At 39.1% G+C, this 20,000-nt stretch overlaps 2 protein-coding genes across 15 annotated transcripts in view; one reads left to right on the forward strand and one right to left on the reverse strand.

Annotated features, from left to right (window-relative positions):
• The first annotated feature begins 902 nt into the window (after positions 1-902).
• On the forward strand, positions 903-7,524 carry LOC119573343 (polycystic kidney disease 2-like 2 protein). The gene is made up of 12 exons (XM_037920544.1): positions 903-1,024; positions 1,497-1,756; positions 2,053-2,230; positions 2,607-2,817; positions 2,993-3,168; positions 3,443-3,680; positions 3,925-4,165; positions 4,826-4,931; positions 5,271-5,404; positions 6,088-6,225; positions 6,653-6,778; positions 6,960-7,524. Exons 1-12 carry the CDS (start codon positions 904-906, stop codon positions 7,095-7,097), a joined length of 2,067 nt encoding a protein of 688 aa, XP_037776472.1. The 5' UTR covers position 903; the 3' UTR covers positions 7,098-7,524.
• Positions 7,525-8,511: 987 nt separating this feature from the next.
• Positions 8,512-20,000, reverse strand: part of LOC119573344 — a 94,117-nt gene continuing 82,628 nt past the window's right edge. For 6 of the 14 annotated variants that reach the window (XM_037920559.1, XM_037920550.1, XM_037920556.1 and 3 more), the window contains 9 exons: positions 19,292-19,487; positions 16,495-16,663; positions 15,514-15,639; positions 14,505-14,925; positions 14,218-14,389; positions 13,891-14,099; positions 13,539-13,751; positions 11,657-11,684; positions 8,512-11,341 (listed from right to left, as the gene is read on the reverse strand). In XM_037920559.1, coding sequence (XP_037776487.1) covers positions 11,658-11,684; positions 13,539-13,751; positions 13,891-14,099; positions 14,218-14,389; positions 14,505-14,925; positions 15,514-15,639; positions 16,495-16,663; positions 19,292-19,487 — 1,533 coding nt within the window. In that variant the 3' untranslated portion in view covers positions 8,512-11,341; position 11,657. The remainder of the gene's footprint in view (positions 11,342-11,656; positions 11,685-13,538; positions 13,752-13,890; positions 14,100-14,217; positions 14,390-14,504; positions 14,926-15,513; positions 15,640-16,494; positions 16,664-19,291; positions 19,488-20,000) is intronic. The other 8 variants (XM_037920558.1, XM_037920555.1, XM_037920549.1 and 5 more) reach the window with 4 other exon arrangements.

Here is a 20,000-nt window from a genome sequence, read left to right on the forward strand (position 1 = left end):
TTTACTTTTTTTTTCTTTTATTCCACTTGTATGCTGACTTCAATCGCCTCCCGTTTATAGCTTTTGCTTCAGTCGGCTTCCACTTATTTCTCTTACCTCAATCACCTCCTACTTTTTTCCTCTACTTCAAACCACTTATTCACACTTCCTATTACTCCTTCCCTAACCCTAAGCACACTCCATCTCTCATTTCCCCTTTTTTTCTTCCCTCTTATCCCCCACTTTCTTCCCCTCGCCATTATCCTTCCTACTCCAACCCCACCCTCCATCTTTCCCCAAACCCGAACCTCACTTCACCTCACCTTCTCTTCCCGTTTCCTCCTCCCCTTTTATCCCCACCCCCACATTTCTTTCCCCTCTCCTACTCCTACATTCCTCCACTTCTTCCTTTATCCACTTCATTCCTCTCGACTCTGCCCCTCACTCCACCTTCGCCTCCTTTTCCCCTCCCACAGGTGGATGCTCTACGTGGCATGGTTGGTCGCCATCCTCTCCATCGGCGCCGGCGGGTTCTTCACCTTCGCGTACGGCGTGGCCTTCGGCGAGGAGAGGACGGCGAAGTGGCTCAGCGCCCTCTTCGTCTCCTTCTTCACCTCCGTCTTGCTCACTCAGCCTATTAAGGTGGGTGGGTAGGTGGGGTGTGTGTGTGTGTGTGTGTGTAAGTGTGTGTGTGTAAGTGTGTGTGTGTGTGTGTGTGTGTGTGTGTGTGTGTGTGTGTGTGTGTGTGTGTGTGTGTGTGTGTGTGTGTGTGTGTGTGTGTGTGTGTTTCGTTTACATGTATGGATGGGTAGGTGTTTATATGTATGTATGTATGTACCTGTCTATAAAACTGAGCATGTACCGGTATGCGCAACGTGTAGTCTATCCATTCAGTGTCTTAATTACCCACGACAGGTGTTCATCATGGCCATGATCTTCAGCGCCATCTGCAAGTCGCCCAACGAAGAGGAGGACGACGCAGAGAACGACGAGAGAGATCCTGAGCTGGGCGAGGACGAGGAATGGATGCACGCGCTGGGGACAAGTAGGTTACTGTGTTGTGTTTTTTTAGGGGTTTTGGCCGTCTGGGGTGAGGATGGTGGGGGTCGGGGAGAGGATAGTGGACGGGGTTTTGCGGGTGGGTGGAGGGGGTTGATGGTTGGGGTTGAGGAGAAATTAGGAGTCGAGATTTAAGGGTGGGGGTTTCGGGGAGAGGCTATTGGACGGGGTTTGTTAAGGAGATCTTTACTATATTATCCTCTCTCGCCAGTTTTCGATTCCTGTGTATTTTGTATGTTTCCTTTCCCCTCCCTGTCTCCACCCATGATATAATGATTCCCTTCCTTTCCCTCCCTCTCTTCGCATTATTAATTCTCTCCTTTCCTTCACGCACGATCTCTCTCCTCTCCCTCCCTCCCTAAACCCATACCCTCCTTCCCCCCCTTAGAAACAAACCTTCCACCCTCATAAATAAATAAAAATAAACATAAAATCAAATCAAATGAAACCTTTCACAGAGGAACGAGTCAAGAAAAAGGCGGAGTACAAGCCGGTGGACGAGAAACAGCTGAAGGCCGCGCGAGACCAGCGCAAGAAGGAAATCAAGATGTGGGACATTATTTACGACATCGGCGCCTACTCCTTCTTCATCTGGGTCGTCCTCATCCTCAGCCACGGCAACAGGGACCCCAACAGCTTCCTCATGACGGAGGAACTGACTAACAACTTCATCTTGGCTTCTCTCGAGACGTACGATCCGGATATCAATCTGTATGATGTGAGTTTTTACTTATTTATTTATTATTATTATTATCATTATTATTATTATTTTTTTTTTGGGGGGGGGGTATTGTGTTTCGTGAAATAGGAAAGAAAAAGAGAGGAGGAAGAGGGAGTGGGAGTGGGAGAGGAAGGAGAAGGGGGAAAGAAGAGAGAAAAGAAAGAATGAAAGAAGAAAAAGTAGTAGTAGTTGTAGGAAAAAGAGAGAGAGAAAAAATAGAACAAGAAAAAAGAAAAGAAAAGTGAGAAAAGAAAATACATCATGACTCACGACCCCTTTCGCTTTGATTTCAGGTTCAGAACTGCTCGTACTTCTACCACTGGATGAAGGTCGTGTTCCTGGAGGAGATTCTCATGAACGACAACTACCACGGCAGACTGGACCCCAAACATGACAACACCAAGATGCTTCAAGACCGTGTGAACCTGTTGCTGGGTTACGCCACACTCAGACAAGTGCGGATTGAAGAAAGTGAGTCGTGTGTGTGTGTGTGTGTGTGTGTGTGTGTGTGTGTGTGTGTTTGTGTGTGTGTGTGTGTGTGTGTGTGTGTGTGTGTGTGTGTGTGTGTGTGTGTGTGTGTGTGTGTGTGTGTGTGTGTGTGTGTGTGTGTGTGTGTGTGTGTGTGTGTGTGTGTTTGTGTGTGTGCATGTATTCATGCATATCGAAGTAGAGTAAAAGAATTTTCATTTATAAATTTAAAATCATATATATGTCATCATAAATCTAATACTACATACTATATTTCATCAAAAACCTAATATATATAATATTTCATCATAACTTTAACATCAACATGAAGTCCCCCAAAGTCCCGAAGCTCCAACATTTCCCTCTTGCCTCCCCCCAGAGACCTGCAAAGTTCCCAAGCAGATCCGCAGCGTGACGAACGAGTGCCGAGACAAGTCCTCCATCGTGGACGAGGAGAAGAGGGACTTCGACGTCGGGTGGAAGCCCTTGCCGGAGAGGAAGAGGCCCCAGGAGGAGTACACGTATCGCGGCGCCTTGGAGCTCGAGGGCGTCCCCTTCTGGGGGTCGGTGGACGTGTACGGGGCGGGAGGGTGAGTTCTTGGTCTGTGGGTTACGGGAGAGGGAGGGGGAGGGGACTTGAGTCTCTGTTTGGGTACTGATTTTAGGATTTTTTTTTTGTGGGGTGGGAGTTCCTTTCTGTTTTCACTCTCCTTCTCCTCTCTCTGTTCCCCCCTCCTACCTCCTCCTCCTCCTCCTCCCCTGCAGATACGTCGTCAAGCTAATAGGCAGCAAGGAGAAGCTCAAGGCCAAGATAGAGCAGCTGGAACGGGACGGCTGGATGGACGAGCGAACCAGGGCCGTCTTCGTCGAGTTTTCCCTGTACAACGCGCAGGTCAACCTCTTCGCTGCCTGTAGGATCGTCATGGAGCAAGGGCCCGAGGGTAAGGGACATGGGGGCACAGGGAACCATTTATTAAATGTTTGGTTGATGGTTCATTTGTTTATTAAGTATAAATAAATAAACACTTCCTTTAACTCTATAGTTGTTCTATAATCGTATTTACCAGTATTTACTTCAATATATTTACATGTTTATCTACGTTTATTTATGATACACTTCATTCTTCCTTTATTTACAATACATCTACTTGCCTAAACCACCCACATCATTCACGACTCACCCCCTCCCTCCTCCCTCCTCCCTCCCTACACCAGGCGCCCTCCACGCCTTCGTCAAATTCAACCCCATCAAACTGCTCCGCTATAGTGAGGGCTTCGGGCTCTTCGTCATGATCTGCGAGGGCATCTTCATCCTCTTCATCGTCTACTACACCTACTGCGAGCTCAAGGGGATGTGCAGGGACAAGCGGCAGTACTGGAACGACCCTTGGAACTACCTCGAACTGGTGGTTGTTGGCCTTGGCTGGAGCGCCATTGCCTTCTATGGGATACGGTGAGTGGGTGTTGGGGTCGTGTTCTCGTTTGGTTTGGCTGTTTGTTTGTTTTTGTCTTTCTGTCTCTGTCTCCCCTCTCTCTGTCTCTGTCTCTGTCTCTCTCTCTCTCTCTCCCCTCCCCCTCCCTCTCCCTCCATCTTTCTGTTTCCCCTCCCTCTTCCTCCCTTTTCATTCCCTCATCCTACCCCTCCCTCCTTCCCTCCCCTCCCACCACCTTCACGCACCTCCCCTCCCCTCCCTCAGAACCGTGTTAGGCATCTCCATCGTCAACAAATTCAAGGAGACGGGCGGCAGCGGTTACATCAAGCTCGAGTACGCAGCCTCCATCGACGAGATCTTCCTCTACATCATCAGCTTCTTGGTTTTCTTCTCGACGCTTAAGTTCATCAAGCTCCTCAAGTTCAACAAGCGGATGGGGCTCCTGACGTCGACGCTGAAGCAGTGCGCGTCGGATCTCTCGGGGTTCATGATCGCCTTTCTGCTGGTGAGTTGGTGTGTGTATGTGTGTGTAGGGGGGAGGGGAGGGTATTGTGTGTATGGGGTGGGTGGGTTGAGGAGGTATGTGTGTGTGTGGGGGGGGGGGAGGGTTTGGAGGGTTTTGTGTGTGTATGGGGGGGGGGAGAAGGTATGTGTGTAGGGTGTGTGTGGAGGTATGTGTGTGTGGGGGGGATGAGGTATTTGTGTGTGGGGGAAGGGTTGTGGACGGTTTTGTGTGTGTGTGTGTGTGTGTGTGTGTGTGTGTGTGTGTGTGTGTGTGTGTGTGTCTGTGTGCGTGCATGCGTGTGTGTGTGTGTGTGTGTGTGTGTGTGTGTGTGTGTGTGTGTGTGTGTGTGTGTGTGTGTGTGTGCGCGCGCGCGTGCGTGTGTTTATTTATTTGTGTATTTTATTTCTCTCCTGATTACACACCGCTCACTCTTGCACTTCCCTCGCCCTATCATATTTCCTTCATTATCAATCATGCTTTATTTCTCATATCTTTTTCCCCACGTTTCATCAACAGTAGATTTTACACACATCCCACATCCCACGAATAATGAAGAGGTTATGAATGAGAACAAATGACTGATGTAATTCAAGATAATAACATCGCAGTTGCATGTAATCCCGTTAAAAAAAAATAACATGAACTCCTGCATTTGCACAGTCCTTCTTGGCGTTCGCGCAGCTGTTCTACCTGATGCACAACGGGAGCCACATCGACTTCAATAATTTCGTGTCCGCTATAGAGGCGACGTTCGCGGCAATGTTAGGTGAGGGACAGAAGTTCGTATTTATATTTACGTTCATTTATACATGCATACATATGTACGCATATACACATATGTATGAATAAACGTATATACATACATACGTACATATATACGTATATACATTCATATGTATATACATGCATTTACTTGTAGGCCTACATACACATATACGTAAATACTCATTTCTTTTTCTTAATATAGATAAATTAGCATACATCGCTTTCCACTTTCCACTGTTCCTTGAAATTCCTTCCCCCTTTCCCTCGGTTTTCCTCGTCCCCCTCCCCCCGACCGTTTTCTCTTCCTCCTCTCTATACCCCTCTTCCTTCCCCACCGCAGGGAAATTCGACTACGAGGGGATGGTGAACTCCTCCCCAAAGCTGGGCCCGATCACCTTCTTCGTCTTCGCCTTCTTCAACAGCATCATCATGATCAACTTGCTTCTCACACTCGTCATCAGGAGCTTCGAAGAGGTAGGTGAAGGGGAGAGGGGAGACGGGTGAGGGGTGTAGGGTGAGGGGGAGGGGGATTGGGGAAGCGAAGAGGGAAGCGGGGAGGGATTGCAAGGGTGTGGGAGTTGAAGGGGGACTGGGGAGGGGGGAAGGAAAAGGGAAAAGGGAATGGGGAGAGGGTAAGTAGAAAAGGAGAAAGGGAAAGAGGAAAGAGGGGAATGGGAATGAGAGAGGGGAAAGTTTAAATAGAAAGGAGAGAAAAAAGGGGGAACGAGAAAGGAAGAGAGGAAATGAGAATGTAAGAAGGGAAAGGGGTAAACAGAAAAAATGAGAAATGGGAGGCGGAGACGGGAAGTGGGAAGTAGAAAGAGTTAATGGGAAAGGAAAAGGGGGACTGGGAAAGGGAGAGGAAGCAGAAAGGGAAGGAGGAAATATAAAGGGGAATTGGGGAAGGGTAAGAGGAAAGGAAAGGGACAGGGAAAGAGATTTAGTTGGGAGAGGGAAGGGGTTTGAGAGAGTGAGAGAAGGAAAACGGGAGCGAATGCTATGTCAAAAAGCGAATGAATAAGTTAGGAAAATGCTCGAGATTCTTCTCCTTGACCCACAGTAATGAGTCCAGAAAGGTCCTTGAAATTTACCTAATGAAACCTCAAAGGTAAACACGGCATTAATACCAACCCGTCATTTCCCATCTTCCTTTCCAGATCAAGAACAATCTTATGAAGCAAAGTAATGAGTACGAGATCGTGGACTTCATGGTGAACAAAGCAAGAGCTGCTGTCGGTCTGGCGCCCAAGATCAGTTTCGTGGGTCCTTTGAAGGCCACCACGGAGGAGCCGGAGGTGCGGGGAGGAGATAGATCAGTGGATAAAGTATAAACACACTCACATTCACACACACACTCTCTCTCTCTCTCTCTCTCTCCCTCTCTCTCACACACACACACACACACACACACACACGCACACACACACACCACTGATCTAATTTTTTTTTTTTAGATCAGTGACACACACACACACACACACACACACACACACACACACACACACACACACACACACACACACACACACACACACACACACACACACACACACACACACACGCACACGCACACGCACACGCACACGCACACGCACACGCACACGCACACGCACACGCACACGCACACGCACACGCACACACAAGTATGTATATTGACGCAGCCATCTATCCATACAGCCCCTGAACACCCCATCACGGTAACCACACACATCTCTCCTTCAGGAAACACCCAAGACGACCGAGGAATTTCCAGAGAAAGTGGACCAACTTCTTTCTTACATCAACGACTTTTATTTCGATTCGAAGCTCGATTTCAACAACAAAGAGTGGCTGAAGCAGGTGTCGACGGTGAGTTTTGTTGAGTAGTTATCTAATGACACCAGTCATTTCTCTGTCGTATTATCTGTCAAGTTAAGGTTTTGGTTATATTTTAATGACTATTATTTAACATCATCCTTATGCATTGTTAATACTCTTCTAGTCGTCCATCTAACATATATATTTACTTTCCCCATTGTTTTTATTTCAGCAAAACCACGGTCGGGCATCCTCGGGACTCCATGCAGGCTGGCACGGTAAAGGCGCTTCTGCTGCCCGTCAAAGGACGTCGTCAAGCAGCGGAAGCGCCCCCATGTGTCCCTCAACTCTCGAGCTGGATGACGTCTAAGCTGGTCGCTGAGAACAAGAACTAAAGGACATCTGCGCCTTCCTCGGTATTGAGAAAAGTGGAGGGCCATGTTCCCCCTCCCCATCAAGGTTAATTTCCCTCTACAGACCCCCTCCCCCTGTGGTCACACTGTACCACTTCTTATGATCTCAGATTTCAAAGCAAGATCATGAAATACCAGACTACTTGGTTTCCTTGACTGCAGTAGTTCGAGGATGCCCTTCCTGGAAACTTTATTACCAAAAGGAAGAAAAAGAAGGTTTGCAGTTACTTTTGTGATTACCACTGTCACGCTACAGTTTAGAAGACACACAAGAGTAAATGTACTTGTTTCCCTTTTTTTTACAGGTCTTGTAATATCATTTATTGTCAGTTTTCCTGCTAGGGATGTATCCTATCATATTGTTACATAAATATTGAGCACCAATGCTTCTTTTCATAATGTAAAACAAACTGAGTTCAGCGGTATTTGTCGGAGGAAGAAGGAATTGCAGCAGCATATTAATACATTTTGTTAACACTGACTAATGAGAGGTGATAATGACAAACCTATTATTTCTACTTCTTTGTTTTAGAGTGATTTTTTTTCTCTTCACCGTTCACATCTTTCAGTTGACAAAATGCATTGGCATTACAGATGTAGCAAATATTTGTGTTCTGGAAAATGGTATAGTCTGTGATTTAAATTTACAATTTCCTTTTACTTGAAAATATATAATGGTAGTTTACTAGTATCCAGTTGTAAATGTCTAGATAATCCATTTCTAAATGTGTTGACTTTAAGAGAAGGGAAATGGAAGTTAATTAGAAATTATGATGTGCCTTAATTAAAATGAACACAATGTAACTCTTAGCAATACAAATACAAAATAGATAATACAAATTATTACCAAATAAAATAAGTTACCTACTGGGCGTTGTGTTAGCAAATAAATTATTTATGCAATTAAAGTTTGTTTTAATTTTTTCAACCAGAAAATGGCTGTGTGTGTGTGTGTGTGTGTGTGTGTGTGTGTGTGTGTGTGTGTGTGTGTGTGTGTGTGTGTGTGTGTTGTGTGTGTGTGTGTCTGTGTGTGTGTGTGTGTGTCTGTGTGTGTGTGTGTGTGTGTGTGTGTGTGTGTCTGTGTGTGTGTCTGTGTGTGTGTGTCTGTGTGTGTGTGTGTCTGTGTGTGTGTGTGTGTGTCTGTGTGTGTGTCTGTGTGTGTGTGTGTAAAATGTTTCTTAGAAGACAGTTTGAAAGTCCTAGATTCCTTATTCAAGGCAGAGGCAAAAGTTTTCTGACATTTTATCAGCAAAACTGAATGTATTAGCTTGCACACTAACCCCCCCTCCCCAAAACACACACAAAAGTATGTGAACTGCTTTCCTCTACCTTCTTATCTCCATCATGGGGTAAAGTCATAAAAAGCAAAACTGAAAATCATTGTTATTTTATTAAAAATGTATACTAAAAATTACACCCCACTGGTGCTGTTAGAGTTCCACAGTCTTGGCCTGTGAAGCTGAGGACACCCACTATATAAATATGTAAAACTCTGAATCTCTTCATATCTTCTCAGGTTCAAATATTTTTTATTTCTTCACCAATCGTCATTTTGTTATCTCAGACTTCTAGCTGCAAAAAAATGAATACAGGGACAAATTTCTTCAGTGACTACATAAAGAAAACATTCAAACTCTTTCTGAAAACCTAATATAATTCCACACACAGTAGATTATGCATATTACAAATTAAGTATTGTAAACAAGGTGACTAGGGCTAAGGGAATCCTGTGATCATTCTGGTCATCTTGGAGCACATCAACATTCTATTATTGCACCTCAAAAACATATCACTAAAAAATAAATAGTTAATAATTATTTCTGACTTCCAAATTAGTAGATTAGTACTGCACGAAAAGAAACAAGGATAAATAAACAGATGAATGGTTAACTTTGCTTTGCTTTTCAGTCTTTATAAGCTCTTCTGTCATCAGCTTTTAGAGCTGGTATTTCCGTAAAGATCTGGCAGCTTTCTTGAAGATGAAATGAATCATAATTATCTATTCACAGTATACAAAATGTAAATCATATTCTGTGTATGACGTGAGGAATAATATCTATGAATGCTGAAAGTCTTAATAATGTATTTTAAATGTACTTGCTCCAGTGCAGTTAAATAGTATTGTAGATATTTATTAACCCTACTGAAGATCAAGCTTCCAACTCGAGCTAAACATGTTCTCTATTTTCAATTCCAAATAAAGTTGTGTATTTGGTGCCTTCTCTTTTAAAAATGACAATAACTTTTGGCTACTTTTCATTACCTTCTTTTATCTTTGTAAATATTAAGAACAGGATCTTAGTCAGTGTTGATTCTTAATAAATTTATCAAAATGAAAGGGAAAAAATGAGGCTCTGCACCTCCTAAGCCTTATAATCATAACACTGGTAACAAAAACCATGGCATCAGCAGACCAAGGCAGATGGGCTACCTTAACAAAATTATGGTCATTTAGAGGCATCCTTTATTATGTCATATAACCACAGTTCAATAATACAAAAAAATTAGTTTTTCATCTGATTTCCTTCACATTTTCCAAATGTGTCAAAAAATTTATGCAGGCCATATAAAATGAAAAAAACAAAAAAACAATACTAATGACTGACTTTATTTTGTTACCAAATTTTGGGACTTGTGGCCATGAGAGCAAATGGCAAATGTTCCAATTTCCTACAAATCACTGAGACAATGTAAAAATGTGACTAATGGTGAAAAAGTATTTATACTATATACAGACCAGTTTCTAAAATTTATTTTGTAAAAAGAGAAAATTCTACCGTTGATAAATCACACAATTTTTGTTAAAGTTTTATATAAAGTTCAAAGTTATATCTTTTCATAACAAGAGCTTATCAGCTGCATGTTACCTCACTGATAACATCAATTTACAATCATAAACTTTTAGGCCCCTGTCAATCACTTACTATATTACATAGCATAACAATTTCTAAAACAGATTTCCCATCAGTCTTGTTAATTTTCTAAGCTGCAATTCAGCTGCCCACAAACCATAACACAGCACAAACAAACTGCACCACATAGTATGCAACGTTTTAAAATAATGACTGTCTGATTCGTAAGCTGCTTAAAACAATTTAAATTAAATACATAACTCATACAAATGCTCAACAAAAAGTATCAAAGTGACTTTCAAAAAAAAAAGAAAGAAAAAAAGAAAAAGAAGAAAAAAAATTATTGAAAGTATTTGACTTTAGTATTCTTAACCTAGAAGTGGATAATTTCTTCAATAAAACATATATCTGCTAACATCAATAGGTTCAATGCAATTACAATGAAGATAAAATCACATATTTATCTCTTTAAACAAACAAAAAAGTAAAATGTGATAAAAGAGGATCTCTCATGTCAAAAATAAACACAAAAATATAAATATTCTAAAAGGAATTAAAAATGTTGTAAAGTTTCTCTCTCGACAGCAGTCTTTACTATCTCACATAGGACTAAACATTTAAACACAGGTCCTCCATGCTGAGATCTGTGTGCATGCCTAGGCAGTGACATACTGGTCATTTGGGGGGACCACCAAAGAGAATTTCAGTACACCCAGATGAAATGTGAAGAACATAAATATCATCTAGTGGGAGTCAGCAAGGTACTTTATTACTAGTATTGTGTATTTGTAACTGAAGGAAAGAAGTAGATACATCCACATAAAGTCAACGTTTTAACTAACAGTAGTAAAATATTTCACCGATAACAAGCACGCACTGAATGCACACCTTGATTATAAAAGTGCTTCTTCTCCAAACTGCCTGCCTGGAATGGCATTCTTCATAATGCCTTTTATATAATAATAAGGCACATAAGAGGTCAGATGGCCTTTGGGGCACAGTGAAACAAGGAGGCTCTCTTGTAGCTAATCTATGAAAGTGACATAACAGCTTGATTTTCCTGAACCATCTGCTATACATCTTAAAGAGTTACTGCACCTTTTTGGATTTCATCAATTATAGAAAAATATTAATGACAACACACTCCAGAGAACCACTTCAATGTTGTTTATCTTGAAGAAAAGTGTGTCCCGGCCAATACTTTAGCATTCAGGCACTAGGCATAGGCAAAGGTACGAGCTGCAGGCAGATCGAGGAATGGTGAGGGTAGCCAAGCTGCCAGCGCTTGCTCTCCTCTAGACCTTCGTGATACGACCAATCAACGGTGGCGCGGATGATCTGTGGAGTCGCTGTGATGGCAGAGCAATGAATTAGCTTTGAGCCAATAAGAGCTCCCTCTCTAATTTTTTCTCAAATGAAAATGATCAATATCATTATTTTTTTATTTTTTTAATTCATACAAGTTTTACAAACATATTGTACCCCTTTCACGGAAGAAAAGAAAAATCTATTTTAATCCCCTTTCCTAATAAAAGTTTCCTAAATACTTAAAACCAAAATAAATGACAAAAATGAAACTAAAAAAAAAAAAAAAAATCTATACCTAAGCACTCTGCTCTAAAAGGACAGCAAACAAATACTCGTAGAGAAACACTACAACTCACCTCAGCAAAGTCTGCCATCACCATTGGTCTGCAGGAAGCAGTGCCACGGGAGAGAGAAAATGGTTAACCACACGTGAAAGCTGAGAGCCATAACACTTTACACACATGGACAAAACTTTTCGCATGACTGACAAAAACAAATAAAAACGTGCCTGATGCATGTCTCTGCTGCACCCAAAGAAATGAAATCTTACTACAAGGAAAGAGTGAATTAAACATTCCTTTGTTTTTCATGCAAGGCAACAACAAAGAAATTTACATGGACATGAATACAAAACAAATACTGTGCTCTATGTAACAAGTGCTTGAAATCAATGTAAAATTTGTCATGCAATACACCAGAGACTTTGACCTTAGTAGTTATGCAATATATATATTTTTAGACTGCTCTTTAAAAATTTCTATTCACATATAAATAATATATTTAAACTCATATTTTATCATTATCAGCATTTGCAAACATCATTCTAACTGAATGACCTCAGTAAAACAGGAAAATTTAGACATAATCATGGAATACCAAGCATTTCTCAGGGTTATCCAGACCTGCCAATGGCCAACAGCTCAAGAGGCTTCATAAACCATACTCAAGAAATACAGGAAATTAAGTCAAACAGAGCCCATCTTCATGTGACCTGAATCCATCTATATAAAGCAAATCAATAAAAATCCAAGAGGCCAATCTTTAGATCATATTTAACTATTCTCAAACCTCATTTCCTTTTAGTATTATGATTTCTCACACTGAAGTTTATTGGTTTGTTTACATGTACTTATTACAATGCAATGAAGCAAATACAGTGAACATACTATGGATTCTTTATACACTCTGTTTTACCAAGGTCTCTGTAAATTAAACTAACTACAGTCTATGTAACATGAAGATGTGTAATGCTTAAATGTATGTTTACTTGTGAAATCTAATGAACACAAAATATTTAAAAGGTCTCTCTCATTCCACAATCTCTATTATAATTGATATTTACTGAAAAAAAAGAAAGAAAGAAAAAAAATCAACATATCTAACTAATGCATTACATATCTTATCATGCAGCTTAAAAATAAAAGCAAACTACTGTAGCTACCAAAAGTAATTACATTCTGTAAGTAATACTTAACGTGCTTTAACTTTTTTTAGTGATACTGAATGGTAGAATTAGCCATGGTATTAACTTCGATAAATATTAAGTGTCAGATCTACTAACTTCAGCATATTTAAATGCTAACTAAGGAATGTAATGAAGATGATTTACTCTGCATATTAAAAGTATGTGTCGAAATCCATGCTAATCTCTTTAAAGATTCAAACCTGTTCATTATGCTTGTTATCCACTTCCCACTGTACAATAACCTTCAATACTATTTATTACGGATGAAACAACTACTAAATTGCTGTGCTTTGAGATGTTTGCTCAATATTTATTCTAATTTCCAAAACCAAAGAAATTCTACTTTTTAAAATCCCAAAACCAAAAACCAGGACATCTTTAGGTCACACAACTGAATTATTCATAAAAATAATTTACAAACATCACCCACCTAAGTTTCTTTCTATCATCAAATATCTTTTATATGCAATTAGATTCATAAGACATTCAGCAACTTACAGCCATAACATTAAAGTTACTCCTTATTTCTCATGCGACTCACTATAAACTTGATAAACCTTGTCTGTAAGAAACTATGCTACTCTTATATACCAAAAATCATTAAAGGACTGAGCTGGAGTAAAAACAAATAAACAACATATTTGAGTATCTTTACATAAGTCAAAACATCCTTCACCAGCCCAAGTGTTATTTCCCTGCACCTGTTATTCCTTGAATAAGCCACTCATGGCATTATGTAAATGCTCATCCTTTTAAAACCATGTCATTCTTACCTCTTTCACCTTTTCCATGCTCTTTATCTTCTCCACCTTCTCCACCTCTAGAGATTTTATCTTCTCCACCACTTCCCAAGTCCTCACCTCCTTTTCCTTGTCCTGCAGAGCACCTACAGGGGGCTTCTCATCAAGAGGACATAGCAGGTCGTCAAATTCTAGCTCCGATTTGGACTTTTTGCGCTTTAGAGAGAACTGTGATTTCTTTGGCATCTGAAAAATGTGAAATATAAGATCACACTTATTCCTCCCAGGGAAGGGTATATAGAAAACTCAAACAAACTGTTATTTGAATACACAAAAATAAGTACAGAAGGGTACCTATGGACTTCTAATATATGTTTTATACAACCTTGACTTTAGCAGAGGTGGTAAGAGGAGTGTACCCTGAAGAAGCTTCCAACTCCCTCTTCTCTTGCACGATGGATGCACCGACCAACTCCTTGAAGTGCGTGTTCAAATGTCGTCTCAAGAGCGTTTTTCCAGATGGGATGGAAAGCAGGGATGCCAAGAGCTCAGAGGTGAAACGCACTTCATACACCATTAGCGCTCCATGAACACCTATGTACGCACAAGAACATAGATATCAGTAAAGCTTACCATGAAACAAAAGTTATCCTTCCAAATATTCCCAATAACTTCGTTACTTCAAAGAACTGGCCAGAGAGGAGATACGCACCTGACCCTCTAAGATTGGGGGCATACTCTGAGAGGTCAACAGTTCGCAGCCATTCCATGACACGGTGATTAGTCCACAGTGCCACTTCTGCTGGTGTTCTCGATCTTTGATCCTCTTCTGGCACTGAACGGCGCTTCAGCACAGTGGGATCAAAGTTGTGTTCTCGCAGGACCTGGAATGAAAGGAAATTTTGGAATGATGGTCTGGTGAACAGCATCTCTTTAACTTGACTGTTTTCAAAAATAATGACATAGCAGGCAAGGACTGTAACATTTACAGCAACTAACCTGAATACCACGCTTCAATGAGGTAACATGTAGTAGATTTGTAAATCTTAGGAAGGCTAAATCATCATAGGTTAGGCAGTTGAGCACCCTCCCGTCAATACGTGCTTCACTAAAAGCGTCTTTATACTGTGGTAAACCCACATCATCCAGCCAACGTAACACCCACGCATGATCCAAGCGGGCTAACGGCGTGTTAAGCTGATTCCCAGATAATCTCGCCGCGATTGCCAACTGGAGTTTCTTTCTATGCAATGGATGACGGAGTCCTAGTTCTCTCTCTAACTGCTGAGGCGTTACTTGTGACAAATGGTGACCATTTTCTGTCCAGCAGCGAACAGCAGCGCAATACTGACTCAAACCCAGACCTCCAATCCAGGCCTCCATTGTTTCAGAACTCCAGCTAGTGAAAGGTTCACCTGGCCTGAGAGGAACGAAGGAGGTAAATTACTGTTCAGTATTGTCACTAATGAATAAATTTATAAATAAGAATAGCTGTTTCATATCTATGGTTTAATAAAGACTTAATGTCTCACATACATCCATAACTGCTAAAGAAGATTATATCTGGGTATTGAAAATACTCAGATTATACCATAAAATATAAAAAAGAAGGATATATATATATATATATATATATATATATATATATATATATATATATGTGTGTGTGTGTATATATATATATATATATATATATTATATATTTATATATATATATATATATATATATATATATATATATATATATATATATATATATGTGTGTGTGTGTATATATATATATATATATATATATATATATATATATATATATATATATATATATATATATATATATACATACATACATACATACATACATACATACATACATACATACATACATACATACATGCATGCATGCATACATACATACATATATATATATCACATAGATAAAAAAAAACATTAACATTCTATTGAATACTCTGATATATTTCAAAGCTATTTTCACTCTGTTAATATGTACTCTTTGAAAGTAGTTGTGGGCGAGGTCCAGCCAAGTCGAGCGGATGCTGTGGCCCTCATTCCACCTCGCCTAAAGTCCCCATCGCCGAGATCACTGTCCAGATGACCTGAACTACTACGGCGGAGCCTGCGAAAATAAAAAGACAAGTTCATAACAGTAATCTCATTGCCATGATTGGAAAATCTTTTTATTACATATATAAAGCGGGCATCTAGTATACAAAATACAGTAACTTCCAAAAAGTTAAAAGACTACATACAAAGTGAAAATAAAAGGAGCACAAAAATATATGATGCCCTAGCTCAAAACATTGAAATCCTTTCTTGGAGAAGGCCTTAAAAAAAAAAAAGCAATCTTTAGGTATTTTAATAAAAAGAGGCATTTAATGCTATGGCTCAAAATGTCAAGTTATTTTATCCCCTCAGTTTGGCCATTCCTTTCACATAGGTAGGATTATATCACACTGATATCAATTCTGGTTTATTTTTTGTTCTTAATGTAGTATCCAATCAAGATGCACCTATTCAGGATGGGCACATTACTTGGACAAAACCCAAACAATGCTGATTCTTAAGATAATTGACATACAAATACACAGGCACACAACACTGCCCGTTTTGGATGGGCAAACTGCCTGAACAACTTTCATGCAGCAGCTATTTCTCAAAGTAACGGACACACAGATAAATAAAAATTAATCTACGAATACTCATTTTCCTTTTTCTTTATCGAGACCTGCCAAATCACTCAACTTCTCCATATACACCGCACCTCCTTGGATCCTGTGACTAACGCACCATCAGCCTCCCTCTTTAAGCAGTGCCGAAGAGAAACATACACACAGATACACAGTTATCATTTGATCTATCATATAATACCCACTCTGCAACGAAAATACAAACACGTACACAGATATTTACTGATCTATTATATAATAACAAGCACACACAGATATTTACTGATCTGTTATACTATACTCACTTTGTAAATATCTTTTTGATGCCTGTTGCCTTGGGATGCATTGGCGGGGACCTGTGACCAACAAGCGTGTTAACCCTTGGTGTTGACGAGGCAGGGACCATCATGCCGTCTGCTGGATGCCCGTACTCTCCCTCAGGCAGGTCGTCAATCATCTGCATTTCTGTTTCCGCTGGGGGTGCATGAATAAAAATAACATTGAAATCCAACTAAAAAAATTATGTAAAAAATCTATCACTTCAATCACTGAAACACTAAAGCTTCCATGGCTTTCACTTTAATATGTAATCTTGAGTCAGAAATTCACTATTTACATACTTCTTACTTAAACAATATTGGACAACCTACAAATCATAAAAGATGTCATATGTATATTGAAGAAGGTACATAGCTACAAAAATGGTGTAATGCATATAATAATGTATATAACAATGCATATAATAATGCAGAAAATAATGCATAAAATTAATGCAATCAACATGCAATGAATCAGACAATAAGTAAGCTAAGACAAAAAAAAAAAAAAAAAAAAAAAAAAAAAAAAAAAAAAAAAAAAAAAAAAAAAAAAAAAAAAAAAAAAGGAAATGAAAATACGTTATATCAATAAGTGTCAATTGGCTCTGAGATATTATATATTACATAACAATAGCTTGGAAAATAAGTTCTGGAGTTGATGCAAAATAACTCATCATAAGTTGCAAAAAATATGTACCTGTATCTTGGCATTTTGTCACTACTTGCACTTGGTATGCAAATTATCCGTACCATGCAACTAGTCAAAATACAAAAGCAAAGTATCAAGCAGCCTAATTCAAAATTCAACAGAAAAAAAAAGAAAAAAAGTATCAAGTACATGATATTACTGAAAACTTACAAAGAGCAGAATAAAACTACTGTATATAAAAACAAATTTGACTGACATGTATCTTTGCAAACTAATTTAGCAAAGTTGCAGTTCCTCTCAGCCGGTATTTCTAGGAAAAGCTTTGTTAAACTCAAATCTCATCTGACTGTAACTGATGCCCAGCTTGATATATTTCAACCCAAATATTTAGAAGAAAAAGGATAACAAATAATAATAAAACAAGGGAAATTAATAAATAATAATAATAATAATAATAATAATAATAATACAAATAACAATATTAATAATAATGAAGTTAAAGGTATACTTCTCCATCAAATTACTAAATATGCACAAAATACACAGTATACATATACACACATAAATGTATACATATATCCGTAAATTCCAGGCGTAAAAGACAACCAATGAGGAGCGCGAGCCAATACTCAGGGAAACACAAAGTGATGGGCTGAACGAGGGCAACACAGGATACACAACTCAGGTGGCCTGACTCGATCAGTCATGACAACAATCCTGCCAACTGAAGATACTCTAGAGAAGGGGTTAAAATCAATTTAGAAGGAAGTGAAAATATTAATGTAACTGTTTCGAGCTTGTTACGTCTCATGCTCAGACAGTGAAAGCATAAACATGAATCTTATATTTACAATTACTATTCATGATGCATATAACTTCAAATTACTTTTATGACTATTTTGGGGCCATCTGCAGACAGTGCATGCACAACTGATTTGCAGCTCACTCTGACAAAACCTCCTTCTATGAACCTTAAGATGTTCTAAATGCTGTAAAATGGCTTGAAGTCAGTAAAGAGAACTAAGTGGAAATGCTTTACCCAAAGGCACAGTCAATGTAATGTCCCTCTTCCAATGAAAAAGTAAACTAAGTGGCAATTAACTCTACGTTCTACCAGCAAAGCATCTTCAATAAACTTTATTTGTGGTTCTGCTAGAAGCAACCTGAAACAAGGTTTTATTACAAATGAAAATAAATGTTTCTCATTCACAAAACATTATCGGTGGTTTGATTTTTTTCTTCTAAGCAGACAAACAAGACCCATCCATAAAATTCTACTACTAGACTAAGATTACCAGTTCAATTGAATATTTCAAAAACCTACAATGACTTTTACTAGTTACTAGGTAATTCTTTATAAAGCTTAAAATGATATTCATATATTCTACGAATAAAATAATACTGGCTGGTAATATGTGAAAAACATTAAACATCTGGTTTGCTAATTATGGTAGCACACAACATAACATGTCCCCTTCTCATGTTACCAATTTTTCTGCAACCTTGTGCAAATAAAAGCATTCCCAATTAGCAACTGAGAGTGAATCAACACTGAGTTAATTTGGGTGAAACATTAGAAAAAAATTCTCTGCAAAGAAAAGTTTTGCCAGCAGAGCTTGGATAAAATTGATGGTAAAGAACTAGTGGAACAACTGTTATGACATATTTCAAGATTTGTTTACATAAATACACTTTTGAGTATGAAAAAAACAATGAGAAAAAAAAAAACATTCATATGTATAACAGAGCTTAACTGATGTTTCCATACTGATATTATAATAAAATTGAAGTTATTTGTTATTTCTATGCAAAAAGAAGAAGAAGAAAAAAAGTGTAATCTTCAAATGTAATCAATATTATTTTAGATGTGTATATTAACAGTAACATTAAGTATCTAGATAATTTTCAGGTGCTCACAAATACAAGCCACCTACCCAACGAAGCAACAGTTCCCTCCCAAAATGTGCTTTATACTTATTCAATCCTTCTATGATCTCCAAACGTGTAGCATCAATTAGGAATGCTTACCATCAATTTTCATCCCATTTGTAAGATGACCCTCATAAGAACAAATCTGGGGGGGGGATAGGGGGAGGGGGTTGCAGGTTTGTACTCATGCATGAAGACCACCGTCACCTAAGTTGGGGGCCGAAGTGCTCCGCTTTCCCGCCACACGGAATGGAAGGAAGTGGAAGCCTTTACCGAACATGACTCCCTTGGATCGCCCTGTGGTTGCCGAGCCGTGGTTGGCCTCTCCGCCCATGATAATGTCTCGCTGTCGTGGCATGGTTCCAAACTGGTCAATTTTCCGTCGAGCATTTGGAGGGGGAGTCTGTAAAATGTACAGTAGAATAACTTCATTTGTATATTTATCTATTTATTAGCTTCAGATTTTGAGAATGTGAAACTAGTATATAATTATATAGATATACATTTGCTTTAAATGTGTTTCTATTCATATTAATAGTTGTTGAAGCTGAAAGAAATCATGAACTAAATTTCTAGTTTTAACATATTCCTATGACCTTCCTTCATGCTTGAAAGTAATTTACACCAAAACTTATGGTTTAACTTCCCATTACTCTAAAGCAGGCAGTCTTTATATTCTTTATAATATATCATACAGTGAAGAAAAAAAGGGGCATCACATTTAGTAAATCTCTAGATGAGGCTAAAGCATAGAAAGAGATATCATATAAGAAAAATAAAGCAAATACTTACTTGTAGTAAGTGCTACAATGGCCATATACTACTAGCTTAATATACGTGTGAAATTGACATATGTTCATTATTTGAACTACATGGTGGGAAGAGGATATCTCCTTGCAAAAAAGGTCATAACTCC

The sequence above is a fragment of the Penaeus monodon genome, chromosome 5 (assembly GCF_015228065.2).
Source record: "Penaeus monodon isolate SGIC_2016 chromosome 5, NSTDA_Pmon_1, whole genome shotgun sequence".
NCBI lineage: Eukaryota > Metazoa > Arthropoda > Malacostraca > Decapoda > Penaeidae > Penaeus > Penaeus monodon.